A 19612-nucleotide genomic window follows, 5' to 3' on the forward strand; every position below is an offset into this window, starting at 1 on the left:
TCAGGGTGTCAGCAGCAGCATCAAGTGGCAATTGTGTAGAAGAGAAGCAAACACTGGAACACTACAGCAGGTTCAAGAACGCCAAACCTAGCAGGGCTCCAGTATTTCTCATCTATCATCCCAAGCTATATAGGAGGTTGAGACAGGGAGGATTGTAGTTTGAAGCCACTCTGGGCAAAACAAAAAAAGTTTGTGAGAACACATCTCAACAGAACAAAGCTGGGCGTGGGCCTGCATCCTAGCTATAGCAGGAAGCCTAAAATAGGAGAATTGGGTCCAGGCCAACTTGGGCAAAAAGTCTATCTCCTATCTCCAAAAAAATCAGAGCAAAAAAGACTGGAGGCATGGCTCAAGTGTTAGAGTGCCTGTCTAACAAGCATGAAGCTCTGAGTTCAAACCCCAGTGCTGTCAAAAAAAAGCATCCTGAACCTCCTGTGGCTCTCGGTGCAGGTTCACACTCTCTTCAGGTTCCACATTTGCCACCTTCCCTAACCACGGCCTAAGCTGCAGCTTAGGTACAGCTTTTCATCCCCGTGTCAGAGGTGGTTTTCTTTCCTCTTCTCCACTTGAGTGGATGTTCCCTCCTCCTGTGCAACCAGGCCATGATGGGTGATCCTGATCCAGATGCCCCAGAAGACTTCCTGGCATAGCTTGGGAAAGCAGTTTGCATGCCATGCCTCACCTTGTCTTCTTGCACAGCATTTTTCCCTCTTGGGCACATTTGGAAGTCAGATGGAGAGAATAGACAGCTAGGTGTCTCTGAGCAGTAACTCTTATTCTCTGCCCTCCATGATGGTGATTTGTGTACGCACCGAAGCATCCTTGCTCTGTATATGCTGCTGTGTAGTGCAGCTCCTTCTGAGGCTGTGACAGATGCAGTGGCACAAAGACAAAAGGAGGGGGGGAAGAAACTGTCCTGGGGCTGCTGTGTGAGACATGGCATTTTCCCTTTCCTGGCAAATTAACAACACAGTTCACCAATAAAGGTAGAGGCTAAAATTGTTCCGCCCCTAGACACCTTTCTTTCTTCTTTGTTGGGATTCTGGGTCAGGGAAAGTAGGTGAGTTGAGCAAATCACCTAAGGAGAGGCACTTCAAGGGGATGAGAATGTGACAGCCCGAAAGCCTGAGAAAAGACAGTAACTCCACAGACTCCATGCCACCCACCAGGACCAGGCTGCCTCCCACTTCACCCTCTCAGCATAGGTGGAGACATAATGTGATGGGACCTGCTTTGGACGACAGATGTGTTGCTGACAGTTTTCAGGGAATTCAATTTTTGTAAACCAAAAAAGTTTTATACTTTTAAAGACACACAGAGTTGGTATTTTAAAGAATTACTCGCTAGAGGGTTCTCTTAGATAAACAATCAGGTTTTGTGTGTCAATTCAGCTGCACATCTGTACTGCAAGAAAGGTAGGCTTATCACAGATGAATTCCACATGTAGTCCTGTGAATTCAAAATCTATTTGGAAACGTTTTTTCAAGCTGTCTCATTCTGCCTTCTTTTCATAATAAAGATCTCTAGAAATGCTGCAGATAGTGAGCCTCTTAACCATGCACTTTTGCTCCCTGCCTGTCTCTTCTGCTAGAATCACAGACAATGAGAGCTGGGATCCTCAGCACCCACCAGTCTAATCTCTTTTCTTCCTTCCTTCCTTCCTTCCTTCCTTCCTTCCTTCCTTCCTTCCTTCCTTCCTTCTTTCTCTCTCTCTCTCTCTCTCTTCCTCCTTCCCTCCTTCCCTCTGTTCCTTCCTTTCTTTCATTCATTTTTGTTGAAACTGGAGTTTGAACTCATCAGGGCTTTAACATTTGCTCATACCACACATGAGGTCAGGTCAACAGGGAGATATAAAGAAATCAAGGCAACCTGTGTGCAACAGTGAGTTCAAGGGCAGCTGTCTACACAGTGAGTTCAAGGCCACAATGACCCCAGAGGCCTGCGACCACACACTAGTCCTTGGCAAACCGCTTGAACCACCTCCACTTCCCCTTTCTAACAACTAAAGCAGCTAAAGTCTAAATGTCTGAGTTTATTTTCCCACATTGTCTCCCCAAATGTGTAGATGTTAACAAAGACTATGTTGCAATATTATTCCTTGACAATCTGTTTCTTCCTCTACCTGCCACCTGCCATTTGGGCTGGGATAGCACATTGTCACTGCTTATTCTTTACTCTGTTCCATCACTATCCTGCCACTCGCTCTGTGCTGCTGCTTTCTAGTTTTCCCAGCTCAGTGAGTATTCTGCATTTCAGATGATGTCTCCCCAGCTGCCTTCATTTGCATTTTTCCTAAATCAAATCTTATTGTGATAATTTCTATTCATATTTCTAATCTCTTTAGGTTCATCTGTGTTATTTCTCTGTCCTCAATGATGTCTGCCGCACCTCCTAATTTAGTACCAGCCAAATGTTATTAACAAAATGTGTAAGCCTTGTTCCCAGTCATTAATGAAGATGATAAATGAAGGTAGATCTCACAGACACACTGGGCCTTCCATTAGCGTCTCCCTCTCCTCAGTAGATACTGAGCTGTTTTTTGCCATTGATCCTTGTTCCTCACCGCTCAGGCTTTTCAGTCTTCCTGTTTAAGAGCACCAGCCAGAGCTCCTGCCACAGGAATGTTGTAGGGAAGCTGTTTCAGTGCCTTCTCAAGCTCTAAATGTATAACATCTACAGGTGTCATGGAAGCAATAGTTTTAATTAATGGCAAAATTTTATTGCATTTCATGTGCCAAATGGAAATTTCTGGCATTGCTTTCTAAAACTCTTTTAGAAGCGAAAACATTTGTTATTGCCTTCTTTTTCCTATTGTATTTACTTCCCACCCTTTTTTGTTGTAAATCTGCTAGTTAATTCCCTTTTGATTTAAGGGCACATAAACCGCTATGGGCTTATGAGGAGCACAGAGCTGTATAAGAAATGGCCCTAGTCATGAGCAGCTAACAATCTAATAGAGCTGGCTGGACTTGTGTACAATAAAGTATTCTATTTTTATACATGCATACAAAGTACCTTGATCATAGAGTTAAATTGCTCCAAGGCTTCACATTGACTCTGGGCTGCAGAAATATAATGTAGGTAGGGTACTTGGAGAAAGCCTAATGCAGAAGGTGATTTTTGAACTGAACCTTAAGAAGTAAAAAGCATTCGTCTAAGCAAAGAAAGAGGGGGCAAGGTGAGGGAAACACGTGTAAAAGATAAAGAGAGAGGAGCCATCATTGTACTGTGTGGAGTGATGGCGTAGTTACAGCATCAGTCTGATTGAAGAAGGAAACTGATGTGTCGCAGGTCTAACACCTTGAGTGACATCTCTTGTTGGATCTCAAACTCAATGTGGCCAAAACCAAAGTCATAACTCTACATAGGTTTCTCATCAAAACTCCGGGTGTCACCCAGGCTTTCACCATTTCTCTGTCATCCCTCATCAATCTTTTAGTCAATCCTTTCAGTTCTCCTATGAAATTATATCTTGGATCTGAACACTTCTCGTCTCTTCCATGATCATTTCTTGCTAGGTGCTACAAAGCTGTCTGAACTGGTCTTCTTGCTTCAGTGCTTGCCCTTCTCTATATTACGATCAGAGACAATTTATTGAAAATTAAATTATTACCTGGCAAAAAAAAATTTTTTTCCCAGTGGCTTAATATTGCATCTGGAATGAACTCTAACCTCGTGACAAAGATCTGGAGGACCCTGCATAGGCTTTTGTGTACCAATTCTCTGTTTTCACTCCAGTTTAGTGTACTGTCACACAATTGCAACACTAATCATGCAGCATTAATGTCGGATCTCGCAAAGACTCGTCCCCCATATGATTTCCCCATCTCGGACACCATCTGCAAAGACTGCAGAATAGTAATGGGGTCCTCAGTTCACTCATAGTTCTGACTGACCAGTTGCAAACTGAGGGATTCCTGTGATTCTCTAGGTTCAGTAATCACTATGGCACAGAAGTGCTATACCTTATTACAAAGGATACAAGTCAGGAACAGCCAGATGGAATTGCTGCATAAAGCAAGGTAAGCAAGGTCCAGGGCTCAGAGCTTCGGTGCCCTCTCCCCAGGGAGTCAGGGAGTGCCACCCTCCCTGCACATCAGGATGTTCCCCAACCAGGAAGCTCCACTGAGCCTCAGTGTCCAGAGATTTTATCAGGGTTTTACTGCTTAGGCATGCAAACATGCCTAAATCATTTGTCACGTGACTCAACTCAATCTCCAGTCTCTCTCCCCTCTCGAAATACCAAGTGTAATCATCTGACTGTTCTTTCTGGTGATCTGTCCCCATCCTGAGGCTCTCTAGGGGCCCACCTGAGTCACTTCTTCAGCATAAGAGTCTTCTTCACTCAAGAAATACCAAGGGTTTTTAAAGTTCTGTGCCAAGAAGCAGATACAAAGAACAGATAAATTCTTCTTTTTTTTGAGATAATCTGTCTTTTTTACTAGCATTTATTTATTAATTGTGCAGGGGAGTTTCATTGTGATATTTCCATACGTAGACAGAATGTGCTTTCATGAAATTCACCCCATCTATTACTCTTTTTATCCTTCACCTTTTTTTAAAAAACAATTTTAATGGCTTTTATTATTCTGTTTTCATACATGCATATGAAGTACCTTGATCAGATATATTCTTTAGCATGCCATAATACGTCTAGTCTTTGTAAGGTACTGCCGAATTAAGACCGCGCCAGATGTGGAAAGGAAAGATTTATTAAGATCCAGACTGCATGGCTGCCCCCAAGAGGTCAGGGAGCAGTGACTTGGGTGAATTGGGTAGTGGGCTTTATAGGAGGGGCCAACCCATGGGGGAGGGAGAGAGTCTCTGGTCTCCGATTATCTGCGATCACCAGATGGAACAGGTTGACATGCCTGGCTAGTTGAGTAACTGGAAGTTCCTGAGTTGTTTTGCAAGCCGAGAAACAATCAGGCAGGGAGAAACAAGCAGTCATAAATCAGGGGGTCTGGTTTTAAGGTGTAGCCTTGGGTCCTTCCGCCCGCCCCAAGAATGCCAGGGACCTAACAGTCTTCATCTTGTGCCCCTCTTGTGTGGGCTCCATGATACTGACACAGTGGCCTTCTCTAAGTTTCGAGGCTGTTTCAAGTCCTTCCATCTACCTAAGACAGTTTCCCTCACCCTCTCTCATTCCTAGCCTCAACTTTTCTCAACCTAAAGAGTGCCTGATAAGAAAGACCTTGCCTATATCAATGTTCCCTTTTGATATTCCCTGCAAGGCTCACTTGCTTGCTTCATAGCTCTAATCCCAGTGTGAAATCATTTTATTTATGATTAATTCATTTGCTTTATGTTTGTGTTGTCCTCCATACACCATGAAATCTTTGAGGACATAGCCTTGATTGTCCTGTTTTTTTTTTTTCATATCCCAGCCCATAGCCATTCAGCAAATATATGTCAAATTAAAATCTAAATAAACTGGGAAAGATGGGAATGATGAGGACAGCTGAAGATCTTTGATTGCCAAGAAGAAAAGCTTAGTTGTTATGAGAAAAGCAATATGGAGAAGTTGTCAAATGGTAAGCAAGAGAATGACAGGTATTTGGGAAGGTTGAGTATGAGAGGTGTGTTAGAGCGTGCCACTGCACATGGAGGAGAGTTAAGGCTGTTAGAAGGTTATTACAGGAACCCAGCTACATGGAGAAAAGCCTGAATAAGGTGATGAGAAGGGAAAACTCAGATTTTCAAGAAGGATGACTTTGATTTTTTTTTAGTTTTATCTTGAAATAATCTCTGTTCAAAACTTTTATTTTGAAACCTTCAGAAAAGTTGCAAAAATCACTATGAAGAACTCCTGAACCTTCCCCAGATTCACTACTTATTAACATATTGTCTCATTTGCTTTATTGTCCTCTCTTCGTATGTATGTGTGTATATGTGTATTCACATGTGTAATTTTTGTTGAATCATTTGAGAGTCAGCATAGACATGATGCTCTTCCATTCCTGTGCACCTCAGTGTGTATTTCCTAGTAACAAAGTCTGTTTCATGTACACATGGCCCACTCACTGAAGTCAGGCAATTTAATGTTGACACAATATGTCAACATTATGTCAGGGACCTAGTCCAGGATCCAGCTCAGGATCACCCATCACAATGGGTTATAATGTCCCTATACTCTTTTCATATGGAATAGATCCCCAGCCTATGATTTTATGACATTGATATTTCTTAAATATACTGGCCAGTTCCTTTGTGGCACATCCTTTAGTCAGAATTTAGTCATATTTCCTCACTGTTCAATTCAGACTGTGTATTTTTGGCAGGAATTCTACATTAGTAGTCTTGTGTCCCCAGCATCAAATAAGAGGCACATGATATCACTTTGTCAGATTATTGGTGGTAAGAACTTTGATTGCTAGGTCAACATATCTACCAGGTTTCTCTACAGTAAGATTGCTGTTTTTCCTTTTGTAATGAAGAAGTAATTTATGTAGAGATATTATGAAACTCTGTAAATATTGTATCTTCATCAAACTTTGACCCAGTAGTTTTAGCAGATATTGGTGACTCTTCCTGAATCAGTTATTCCCATAACAAATGCAAAATGGTGGTTATTCAGATTGACCCAATGTATTCAGTTTGAGGCATTGCAGTCAACGGGCTCCCATATTCGTTTGGAACATGAGGCTTTTTTTTGAGTGCCAGGATTGAACCCAGGATCTTGCACATGCTGGGAACAGCTCTACCTCTGAGCTGCATCTCCAGCCTGACCCATCACTTTTTAAACACTTCCTTTCCGACACAGGAACATACCAACCTGCTTCTGTACTTCCCTTGCTCTTGTCCTGCACCAGTTATTTCTTTAGAGCCCTGATTCCATTTCGTGGGGAATAGCATTTAAAAAGCAAGATCTGGGAGCCAAATATTCTCACTGCTGCTGTACTGCCGTTGTTTTCTGGGCCATTTTGACTGATGAAGTGAGGGAGATCTAGCTCAGGAGACTGAAATAATGATCAACTAACCAACAATTCCTGCAAAACTCAAACTGAAAATATTTGTTGGCCTGTCCAAATCATTTTAAAAATATATCTTAAAAATTTGTTTTTGCTGGGCGCTGGTGGCTCACACCTATAATCCTAGCTACTCAGGAGGATCACGGTTTGAAGCCAACCTGGGCAAATAGTTCTGTGAGACACTATCTCAAAAATACCTCTCACAAAAATAGAGCTGGTGGAGTGGCTCAAGGTGTAGGCTCTGAGTTCAAGCCCCAACATTGCAAAAAAAAAAAAAAGTTTTTTAAGCCTCTAATCCTAGCTACTAAGGAGGCAGAGGCTCATGGTTTGAAGTCAGCCCTAGGCAGATAGTTCTTGAGACCCTACCTTGAAAAACACCCAACCAAGAAAGGGCTGGTGAAGTGGCTCAAGTGGTAGAGTGCCTGCCTAGGAAGTGTGGGGCCTAAGTTCAAACCCCAGTATCACCAAAACAAACAAACAAAAAAAACCCTGTTGTTTTTAAAAAGTGTAAAAGACATTTTAAGAGATTTAAACAAAAGAACAATAGAAGAAAATATGAAACAACCCTTTACTTCTTTGCAATTTTTAAATTTTGTCAGCAAACACTTTTTTAAAGCACTTAGATTAGCTTTCAATTCTTGTCCAGGCTGAGTGCCACACAAGGGTAAGACAGGAGGTAACAACTTGCCCTTTCAAAGATGCCCCAATGCCAGGTGGTACAGACCAGTGCCAGACCCTTTTGGGGACTTTGTGGACTATTTTCACAGAGTGTCAGTGTTATCTGTAAGGAAACCAGTGCTGACCTGTATCAACACTGGAGACAGCACCCAATGTTTTTCAGTGTCTGAATGGGACAGTGTTGGCCTCTGAGCTGGAAAAGATTAAGTTCCAACTCAGAGACAGTCTGTCGATTTCCAATGAACCTTACAGTTCCCAAGAGGGAAAGGCAGGCTGCCTTCTCTTGAGAGAACCACTCCTTTCCCATGTAGAATATCATTCACTCTCCATAAGCACACACACACACACTCCCTTTCTACCTGACACCTGCCTGTTCAAACTGACATCTTGACATTTTGGTACTAGTTTCTTTTTTCACTACTGACTAGAGACAAAGATGTGTTATGAATAAAAGTGGAATTCCCTTTGGCTGTGTTTTGAGGCCACTTGGTAATTTCTCCTTCAAGCAGCCACAAAATTGAATTAGGGGACAGAACAGCCGTAGTGGTGTCTGGTCAGAAACAAACGTCTGTTTCTAGCTAGGCTAGGGGAAAACCAAGCCATGATTCTGGCTGTAAATCTGTGAATGGGACAGGCTCAGTGGTGCTTACGTTGTCTTCTCTTGCTAACCAGTGGAAATTATGTGGGTTTAACAGACAATTTTCCTTTACCATTTAGATGACCACGTTTGGGAATTTATTTTGAGCATGAAAGGAAGTTGGGGGAAAGTGGTTCTGACAGAGTGATTGCTTCTTAACCCTCTGCAGGGGAGCTTTTGACATTCATTGCTTTTGCTCAAGTCCCAGGTGACACCCAAGGGTTGCTCTTGGGGAGAAGAATGACAACACGATCAGTTTCAGTTCTATAATCTCAGCAGGGACCCCCAATTAAGGACATTATTGATGATGAATTCGAAGACCTAAAGGCCAAGAGAGAGGGTGGGCTCAAGCCAGGGCACTTCAAACCATAGGAGGTGTAGTTGTTCTGTGTCAATGAGCAATGCCCTTTTTTGTTAATTAGTTTTTTACTGCAAAACTCATAGATACTTTTTTGTGGTTCTGGGGCTTTGAACTCAGGGCCTCGAAGTCACAAGGCAAGCATGTTGCCACTTGAGCCATGTCCCCAGCCCTTCTCTTGCTTCACTTATTTTTCAGGTAGGGTCTCTTGTTTTTGCCCAGGACCAGCCTTAGGCCTTGATTATCCTACCTATATCTTCCTCACACCTGGAAATATAGGAGTCCACCAACACACCCACTTGATTAGTTGAGATGAGGTCTTGAAAACATTTTGCTGGAGCTGGGCTGCAGCCTCCATCCTTCCAATCTCCACACCTGCAATCCTCTGATCTCTACCTCCTGAGTAGCTGGAATTACAGATGTGAACCACTGTATCAGGGCTGAGGCATACTTTTTTGATAATTTCAGAGTATATTATAAAACATAAAGCATTTCTTCTCATCCCTATCTTCCTATTTCCCTCCCCTGAAGTAACTCTTAAGACTTTTTTTTTACTATTTCTTTCCAGAAGTTGTCCACATGTTTATATAGGATTTTTATGTATGCACACACACATGCACACACACGCACACGCACACACACACTCACATTCACATGAATAGTATTTAATGATGTATCACAAAGTATAATGTTATGTGGAAATACAGGGTTTTTCCAAATGCTCACTATGGATCCTTAGGGTTAAATTTTTGCACACAACCACAGTTAAATATTTCTTTAAGCTAACTTCCAGAAAATGAATTGCTGGTTTAAAGGATGTGCACAACTTCAGAGCCTCTGCTGCCATTTGCCTTCACAAGCTTGGTACCAGTTTCTCATTCTTACCCATAGCAGGCGGCATTGGCATTTTAAAGTTGATGGTTGGGTGTGGTGGTGCACACCTGCCATCCCAGCTACATGGGAGGCATGGGCAAGAAGACAGTCTTAGGGTAGCCCTGGGCAAGAAGCAGGGGACCTTCCCTGAAAAATAAATAAAAAGGGCTAGCCATGGCTGGAATGGTAGAGCGACTGTCTATGCCTAGTAAGCATGACGCCCTGAGTTTAAACCCCAGTACCACTAAAAAAAAAAAAAAAAAAAAAGAAAAAATCCTTTAAAATTGAAACATAAGACATCTGGAAAAGTTTCCAAGTCATGAGTTAGACCTGCACTGTCCAGTGTCATAGCGGATAGCTTATGAGGCTACTGAACATCTGAAATGTGACTACTCCAAATTGGCTAGTAAAAAATGCATACCAAATTTCAAATGCTTGGCACAAAGAAATGATGTAAAATATCTTATTAAAAATTTTTAAACTCATATATTGAAATGAAAATATTTTGGGTGTATTACATTAAATAAAATACATTAAAATCAATTTTGCTTATTACTTTTCACTCTTTAAATGTGGCCACTAGGGAAATTTTAATTACGTATGTAGTTTCTATTGTATTCCTATTGGCTGTCACAAAGTAGGACCATGATGTGGTCCTCCAATCATAAAACACACCGCCTGAGCTGCACTCTCCTGACTTGCTTCGTTCCTAATCCTGCTTGTGCCTCAGATATACCCAGTGCACTTAGAGTCAATGTAGCTCCCTTCAACACTCCAGTCCTTTCTCAGGAAAAAATCAACACACACTTGAGGTGTCCACATATAAAGGCAATGGGATTGCATATTAACACAGTGATCTATCAGAATCTAAGTATAAACTCTAAGTTGCAAATTGAATAATTTCATTGATTTGTTCGAATGTGTAAGAATTTAGGCTTCCAGGATTTCTGCTGAGTTCATTACCGTGCTCCTATCAAAATGTGTACAGGAGATGCACAGGCAGAACCTTCACACCCAAAGTCAGTGCATTGATGGGCGTTTGTCTTCTCTCTGTGCCTGACTTTTTCTTTCTTTTCTGTGACACAAGGATGACAGAGTGACATATGAAGTTTTAGACAAGAGCAATCAGCACTATGTTAACTCTGAGGGGGAGCAAGATTTTCGAGATGTCACTGGGGCTGTGCCTTCTGCCCTTCACTCCCCATCTCCCAAGGCTTACTTAGCTCCACTCTCCTTCCTCATTAGTCCCCAGCTTTCCCTGTAGCTTGTTTCTAAAGCACATATTGACTGTACCAAAACACACCCTAGATACACACACGTTTTCATCAAACATAAATGTTGTTCACAGGTAGGTGCCTCCCTCCCTCTACCCATCTATTCCCAATCACGCCAGTATAAGAGAAAAATGCAGGTAATGGGGAAGAAAGGGCTCTTGGGTCAAGCATAGGAATCTTGCTCTTTTTCTACCTGATTGTTGACTCACATCTTGTTCTTTAGTTGCTTTTTCTCAGCTTCACAGTTTAGAAACAACACAACCACAAAGGATTGCAAAACTATACCTTAAAGTGTTCTTGACTCAGGTATATACTTGATTATTTGGAATATGGCCCAAACCTTTGCTGTCTTCCATTATTATAATCAGGTGGTTTCTGTTAAGAATGTATCCAGGTGACAGGAATTAAAATAAAGATCTCTGTTCCAACTTGTCATTATGCTTTTTTTTTGTTTAGTCTTGTTTCACTTCATATTATGCTTAATTTTATGAGAATAACGTTTCTAGCCTTTTGGAACTCCCCACCTACAGTTTCTAAGAAATTGCAGAGCATTAAATAAGAACTGATACAACCTTTTAAAAAGAAAAATGAGAGTTTTCTATAAATGTCTTTTCCCTTCACATAAAGAATAAGGTACAGATCTTGTTGATAGCACGTGAACTGAGAATTGAAGGAGGGCCATCTTTGGTCTATTACTGTTTTGACTTATTAGATGAACTTGAGTAAATATCGTCTAAGCCTTGATTTTTCCATCTGTGAATGGAGGACAGAGTGTTCTCTTTTCCTCATATGTCATGTTCAGATGGGCACTGCAATAAAGGCAATAAACTAATGTGAAAGGAATTAGTTGGGAAATTGTTTCCCAACTCCAAATTATGTGGTTATCAATAATAAAATACATTCACTCTTTCCAACCACTGTGTTGAAATACATTAGCTAGTTCTAAACACCTCTTTAGTATTCTAGTAAGCGAGGCTATAATTTTTGTCTAATACGGATTTCCAAGGACTTCTTTCTTCATTTTGATGGCCACGCATATACTTCTTTTCTTAGATGGGGAAGGTGGTTCTGAGACAGGTCCTCACTGTATAGCCCATGATGGCCTCAAACTTGCTATTTTCCTGCTTCAGCCTCTTAAGTGCTGGGATTATAGGATGGCGCCCCCACTTACAGAAGTGTACATATACTTCTTAAGAACTTTCTACTATCTCTTTCTTTATCGAATTAATCAAGGTTTAAGCAAATTTAAATATTTTTCAATGATGCCCTGGCAGGACCAGGATTGAGTAACCTCTAGCAACATTGGATAAGCCAAAGAAACCCAAACTCAGGACTCTCCTTTGGATTAAAAGAATTGTTGAAAAGTTAGAGATAAGGGCAAAATAGTTTCTGCCTGGTAGCGAGGGGTTAGGGTGAGTTAGGAAGGGAGTGGTGGTGGGGGGGTAGGTGGGGGGATAGGTAAGGGAGGGGGCAGGGAGAAGGGGGGAGAAATGACCCAAACATTATATGCACATATGAATAAAAAAAAAAAATAAATAAAATTCACCCTGAGTTTCTCCTAAAAAAAAAAAAAGAATTGTTTATACTTTGAGAGTGAAACAATTCTTTCTCTTCTCATCAACTGGATGAAGCCAATATCTATGAAATGGAAGATTCCCTATTAGGAACATTACCAAGTATTGAATATTATGGTATAAAATATCACTACCATTGACATAAAAAGGAAAGACATACACTATTTAAATTTTCATTTTCAGATTTTCTTATTAAAAATGATATCTCCCAATTTCATTTGCCTATCAAATGTTTTAAAGCATTGTCAGATTTAAACAAACAAATCAGTATCAATTGAAGTCTGGATCTTATAGACTTATCTATCTGGCTATAGATAAGGTCTCATTAATCAGAATAACCTAAAAGCCATCCATTCTGTTCCCTGATACCTCACTGAGGACCTCCAGCCTGGACACCCTCCCATTAAAGAGGGTCCCATGCTCTCTGCTGCTTAGATAGTGCCTATTGGAGAACCAGTTGGCGAATTCTGCCAATTACACCAGATTCCTCAAGGAGCCAAAGTTCTCTTCCCACCCTTTCTGATACACTTTGTTAGAACAGTCCTAAGACAATGTCATTTGTGCCCTCTTTTGGAGAGATTTGGAGAGGTAGCTCTTTGTGTTTTTAACATTTTTTTTGACTGTACTGGGGCACAGGGCTTCACACTTCCTAGCAGGCTCTCTATCACTTGAGCCACACTTTCACTCTTTTTTGTTCTGGTTATTTTTGAATTAGGATCACACTTTTTGCCCAGGCCAGCCTAGACTGGAATTCTCCTATTTTATGCTTCCCATCATAGCTGGCATAGAGTTCATGAACACGCCCAGGTTTGTCTGGTGAGAAGAGGTCTCATCTTTTGTTTCTTTTGTCCAGGCTAGCATGAAACCGTGATCCTCTGGATCTCAGCCTCTCAAGTTGTTAGGGCTACATGTGTGAGCCAGTGCACCTGGCTATGTTTTTAACTTTCTGACTTCTCTCTCTGAGTTGGATAGGAAGATCATTAAAGTCAAGGAGGGAGGCAGAAAGATCCAGGCCAAGAACCAACCCACTTTCTTAGTCAAGGTTATCTCTCTCCTCTGACAAACAAGACTCCATCCTAAGGGCTGGTAGAACTCAAGCAGTAAGAGTACCTACCTGCCTAGCAAGGGTGAGGCCCTGACTTCAAACCCCAGTGCCTTCAATAAAAAAAATACAGTAATAATAGTAATAAATAAGATAAATTTGGGCTGGTAGAGTGGCTTAAGTGGTAGAAGGCCTTCCCAGCAACTGTGAGGCCCCAAGTTTAAACTTAGTACTGCCAAATAAATAAATAAGACTCCATCCTAAGATTGGACCTCAATTTTCTTGACATGAGTGATCTAGGACTCTTCAGTATCTTACCCAGGCTTTTGTTCGGGTCTCCCCCCTAACTACCAATAGCCTGAGCCTCTTCACTGGACACATTCCAAACACAAGCTAAGATCTCTGTCAGTGGAGATTTACCTTTGTTCTTATGAAAACCACCCTTCCCCCTTCAGGGGCTGAACTTGAGGTGCAGGGAGGGATTGTGGGGTGAAGATGGGAGGAAAGTAAAAGTGAGGAGGGTGGGGAGGGTGAGCCTTTCCAGAAAGGCACCCGGCATTTTGTCCCTTCACTCAGGCTCTACCTTCTTTCTGCAGAATGATATCTTTGAGTGGGCCAGGGACCACCGAGCCTACCACAAGTACTCAGAGACAGACGCTGACCCCCACAATGCCTGCCGAGGCTGCTGTAGCTGTTGGTCTGCAAGCATCCAGATGTCATTGAGAAGGGGAAGAAGTTTGACGTCACTGACCTGCTTGCTGATCCTGTGGTCCAGTTCCAGAGAAAGTAAATGAATGGACCTCATAGAGAGTTGTCCCTCGGGGGCCAGGCAAAGAGGCAGAACACAGTGAGGTACAATGATACCCCCATCACATTCTCTTTGAGCAGTCACCCTAATGATCGGGTCTTACCTTTAGGATGTACCTCTATTTATTAATTTTGTTCTGCTCATTAGGTTCAAGTTTATTTTGAAATTTAATGGGTAGAAATAATTGGATTTCTGTTAAACCTAGTGTCTTTTCCTTCTGACTAATCTTGCATGACTGATTTCTGTGTTTCTCTTTTACCTGTTTATATTCTCCTGGGGTGGCAGAATAGGAGGGGCTTGTTTTATTTTAGTGACACATTTGACCCAAACAAGACTGATTGTCTTCAGGTGTCTTACACTCTTCTCCTGCAGTCTCTCCCTGGCCTCCCACCCCTGGAAACCTTATTCTAGTAGTTTCTGTGCAGAGAAATGGGAGCCTCAAAATGCCTGTGTGCCCTAAGGTGTCAGCCAAGCATGTTCAGTTGGTTGGCATTTGTAGGTGAAATTACTCTCAACATGACACAAAAGAAAATGGCCCATAACTGAATTGTGCTGGCAAGTAGAGTGTGCCCCTTGTTCACCTTTTAACTAGAAAGCTGGCATCTACTGTATCCATGTGGGTCTGCATCTGCAAAGTGGCCACACTGAGACACTTATAAATGGGCTAACAACAAATTTATGTGCAAAGAAGACAACTATTCGATCACGCTCTGGCCAGAGCTTTAGGATAACATGGCAAGTGGAAACTAAAGTCACGTTAGAGTCTTCTGAGGACTTATCTGTGCAGAATCTGCTCAGACTGAAACTGGAAATGGAGGCAATGCCTTTGTCCAGCACAAAAATCTTTACATGTGGTGTGGCTTAGAAAGTGCTCATCTTCCTGGGATTCTCTCTTACACTGGAGGGAACAGAAGTATAGTGAAAAATGGTGGACTGTGGACATGGACTGCTTCAGTCAGGATCTGTGCCCCCCACTGACCAGCAAGTGAATTAACCACCTATGTCTGTGTCTCATCTATGTCTCCTACCACTTTTATGAAGATGTAATGAAAGTAAAAGTATGGAACATGCCTGTTACATATGAAGAACTCATGAATGTCAGCCATGATTATTATTACACAGGCAGTTGCTAGTCTACAGGATTCTGTATGTTTCTGTCACTTCTTCTGTTGGTTTTAAGGTAGGCTTCTTCTCTGTGTGCCTCTTCCAAGCAGACATACCCACCTTCAATAGCCAAAAGTTTTAGAGTAGTAAATAGAGATGTTTACTACGAGCAATTAAATGATGTGTCAGTTTTGATGTTTTACTATGGAAGTAAAATATCAAAGGTCACTAAAGAAAAGACTGAAAAGTGCAAAGAACTAGAATGAGAAGTACCCACAGTCCTAACACAGCCACTATTAATATTCTGTAGTATCTTATTTTTATGCACATATTTGATGCATTTGGCATGGTGTCAGTCACCCTGCATACGTGATTTTGTTTTGCCTTTAACTTGGCACCGTTGTCAAAGCCTGAGGGGAACCATCAGTCCAGCATGCAGCAGTTTATTAAACCATCACTGTGGTTGGATATGTATGTCATTTCCAATTCTGTGATATGAATGATGTTTCTTCACAATTAGTAATGCTTTGGGACAATCAGACCTTAGATTAATTTGAAGAGCTCAGATGGGAAGGCAAAGGTTCTTCTGCTTTATTAAGGAGAACTGAACCGGATCTAAGTTAGACCATAAAAATGGAAGTCTTTTTTCATCTTTTCCTTTAACAGTATTGTGATCTGATTCATTTGTGTGTACTGGTGGTACATATGACCAAAGACGATTCCTAAATGCAGGTTAAAGAACAAAGCTAGTTCAGCAAGTTCTCTTAATAGTTATCTGAGAACATCTTTTATCACCAGTCTGTTGACCAAAGGGGGTCCATGGTGATCAGAAACCATCCACCCATATCATCATTTCACAGAGCACCTGAGCTCCAGCTGGGAATCCATGCTGAAGATTCAGCCCTAAAGATTGGCCTCCATCGTCCCAGAATTTGCGGAGGAGCAAGGAACCCACAAATTAATTTAAAGACTCTTATACCCTAGTGAGAGGAGTGTTGTAATATAGCACAGGACTCCATGGGAATGTGGAGGACAGTCTCCTAACCCACACCATGGGGTGAGGGGTAAGGGAAGGCCTTGTGGAAGGAGCTAACCTCTGAGCCAAGGCCTGAGAGAGGAGGCAGTCAGAGGAGGGTGGAGAAAGGATATTTCACATGTCTGTCATTTCACAGAACTGTATTGAACTTTAGCTCCAGAAGGGACCTCACAAATTAGCTGGCCTCCATTTTTAATAGCTTCCTAGTTTTTTGTTTTGTTTTATTTATCTGTGATGATCAGTCAGGTGCAAATGGAAAAGGAGATACAGGAAAAGCCTAGGAATACAAAGTGCATTACACATATAGGTCTTAGAGACTCCATGCAGGAGCGGCATGGGGGAGCCCTCAGCACGGTCAGGAGGCAGAAAGCAGGAGGAAGGAGGAACCCAAGGTTGAGCTTTTATGTGGTTTCCTCGGGAAAGGCAGCGCAGGGCAGTGTAGACAGTTTGATTGGCCAGTCTTTTTTTTTTTTTTTTATTCATATGTGCATACAAGGCTTGGTTCATTTCTCCCCCCTGCCCCCACCCCCTCCTTACCACCCACTCCGCCCCCTCCCTCTCCCCCACCCCCTCAATACCCAGCAGAAACTATTTTGCCCTTATCTCTAATTTTGTTGTAGAGAGAGTATAAGCAATAATAGGAAGGAACAAGGGTTTTTGCTGGTTGAGATAAGGATAGCTATACAGGGCATTGATTCACATTGATTTCCTGTGTGTTACCTTCTAGGTTAATTCTTTTTGATCTAACCTTTTCTCTAGTTCCTGGTCCCCTTTTCCTATTGGCCTCAGTTGCTTTTAAGGTATCTGCTTTAGTTTCTCTGTGTTGAGGGCAACAAATGCTAGCTAATTTTTTAGGTGTCTTACCTATCCTCACCTCTCCCTTGTGTGCTCTCGCTTTTATCATGTGCTCAAAGTCCTGACTGGCCAGTCTTAATCAGCTTCATTCTTTGGTTCATTGGCTTTCTGTTATAGGCCTAATGAAAGTCTCTAATCCGAAGGCTCTAAACTGTAGGGATGGGCCCTAGTTCCCTAGTGTGGCCCTAAAATAATTAAGGCAGAGGAATATTGGCTCCTCAGGTACATAGGCAGCCAGAGGAAGGCTTTCTCTGACTGGAGAGTTTGTATATTGAAGGCACACTCCAAGCTGGGGCCTTCGCTATCTCTCAGGATTATCTGGCCTCAGGAAAAGCAATCTCTTCCCAGTCACAAAGATTTTTAAGATATCCTAGTATTATGGAAAAAATTTAAAAATACATTCACACAATACATCCTATGAAGAAACCAATAAGCAAAATGTAGACAGAAAGCTGGAGCTATGTCCCTGCATCTCAGATTATTAACTCACTGTTCTTGTGGTTGCACTTCCTGATAAAATGCATAATAGCAGTTCTTAGCTGTGTGGGAAGGCACTCATATCCTTTGGTAATTATCCAGCTGAACGAGCACAGACATCCATGATCACTGACCTCAGTGCAAAAGTGTCCAAGATACACAGAGAGCGCAGCGGCTTGGCTTGGCTTTTCTCATGCTCAGGAAGCTGGCTTTACTGGCCCTGCCACTCAGGCCACATGACATGGCAGATTTCTTATAGGAATCAGAGCTGCAGGGGAGGATCCTATTGTCAGTGGCAGTGTCACATCAGGTCCTTGTTTACCCTTGCTTAGTCCTTGTTACCCTGGGCTGAGTGGAGGGCTTCCTGAGTAATAGGGAAAAGTGCTCTGCTGATTTGGGGCCCAGTCGAAGGTCATTTCAGTGACTCCTGCTGAATTCCTGCCTATGCTTATCTGGTTCTTTGAGGGCTACGATCCCTGCTCTGGGTGTTTGACTAACTTCATTTTACTTCTAGGGTACAGTGATTGTGCAAACAAATTCTACTAAATGCCTTTGGAGTTTCCTAAAGCGGCTGGCTGTGCAAGTGGCAGTGGTGTAGGACTTAGAGGCACTCCTTCAGTCTGCTCAGTGTGCTAACACAGACATTGCATCTGATTGATAGATGAACTTGAGCTCGGACATCCTAATAATGACTCACCAAGAAAAAGCATGGCAGAGTCAGGCGTAATCGGCCTTCTGTTACACGGTCTAATGAAAGAAGACAGTAGCAAAGAAGAATAATAGGAAAACCACACAGCTCAAGCTCAAGACCCAGACTTTTCCCGAAGAGAAAATTTTACCAAGCCTGTTGTAACAAGTAGTTAACTAGTTGACTTCATCATTTGTTGGATTATCCAGTTGTGAATGGTGAAAAGTCAGGCATTAGGAGGAGAAAGGGAGAGAAGGAAGCAGTTACTTTTAGACCCTGGCAGCTAGGACCCTGGCCCTACTTCTTGTGCCTTAAAGAGATATGATTCTTTCCACAGGGTGAGGATATGGCAGGACCAAGGGGACATGGCTAACCTTCTCAGACTTCCAAACCATGCCCAGATTCCTAGTATCTTAGCATTCCTGCCCAGGTGGCCTTGAGCCCACTTCCAGAGCCTATACCAACCTCTTCCTGGGCTCTGTCCTACTGAAAAGTATGTATCCTAGGCCTGAAGGGTGACCAGAGGAGACAGTTGTAGCATGGTGACTGAAACTTAAAAGTATGAGCTCAGAGTTTACAAAGCTTGAGGTAGGAAAAGAAGGGAACAGGCTATGCTAGGGACTCCACCTATACTCTTGGCCTGAGCTTTGCATATGTTGAGATGAACCTGGAAGTGAGCCATGCGTATGGTTGAGAAGAGTTCTATCAATTAGGAAGGATGTTTGGATTAAACAAGATAGAGGTTTCTCTTACAGTTAAAAGAATTCTGCAGGCAGGCAGTCCTAGATGGGGATGGCAGCACCACAGGTCAGTTAGACATATGGGTTCTTGCTGGTGAAGTGGCTCAAGTGGTAGAGCACCTTACCTAGCAAGAATGGGAGACCCTGAGTTCAAATCCAGTACTGCAAAAGGGTGGGTTCTTTTATATTTCTGCTTAGCCAACTTTAGAATATAACATTCGTTCTTAGTGTCATTTGTGATCCAAGTTGATGACTAACCTTCAACCAGAAGTGGGTGGGGGAGTAAAGGGATACACTGCTGAGTTGAGTCAGTTGCTTTTAAGGAGTCTTTCCAGAAGAAAGTCTTACTTTCTTTTTTTTTCTTTTATTATTCCCCTTTCTTTTTTTAATTAGTGTATACCAATTGTACAAAGGGATTTCACTGTGATATGTTGATACATGCATATAACGTGCTTTGATCAGATTCACCCTGCTAATTATTCTTTCTTATCCTCCCT

The 19612-nt window shown here is 42.1% G+C and overlaps 1 protein-coding gene across 1 annotated transcript in view; it reads left to right on the forward strand.

Annotated features, from left to right (window-relative positions):
• Scd5 (stearoyl-CoA desaturase 5) overlaps positions 1–19612 on the forward strand; it is a 149089-nt gene that overhangs the window by 91852 nt on the left and 37625 nt on the right. Inside the window, 2 exon segments of the mRNA XM_074041893.1 lie at positions 14004–14094; positions 14097–14193. Coding sequence (XP_073897994.1) covers positions 14004–14094; positions 14097–14193 — 188 coding nt within the window.

This window comes from Castor canadensis, chromosome 9 (genome assembly GCF_047511655.1).
Source record: "Castor canadensis chromosome 9, mCasCan1.hap1v2, whole genome shotgun sequence".
NCBI classification, from domain to species: Eukaryota; Metazoa; Chordata; class Mammalia; order Rodentia; family Castoridae; genus Castor; species Castor canadensis.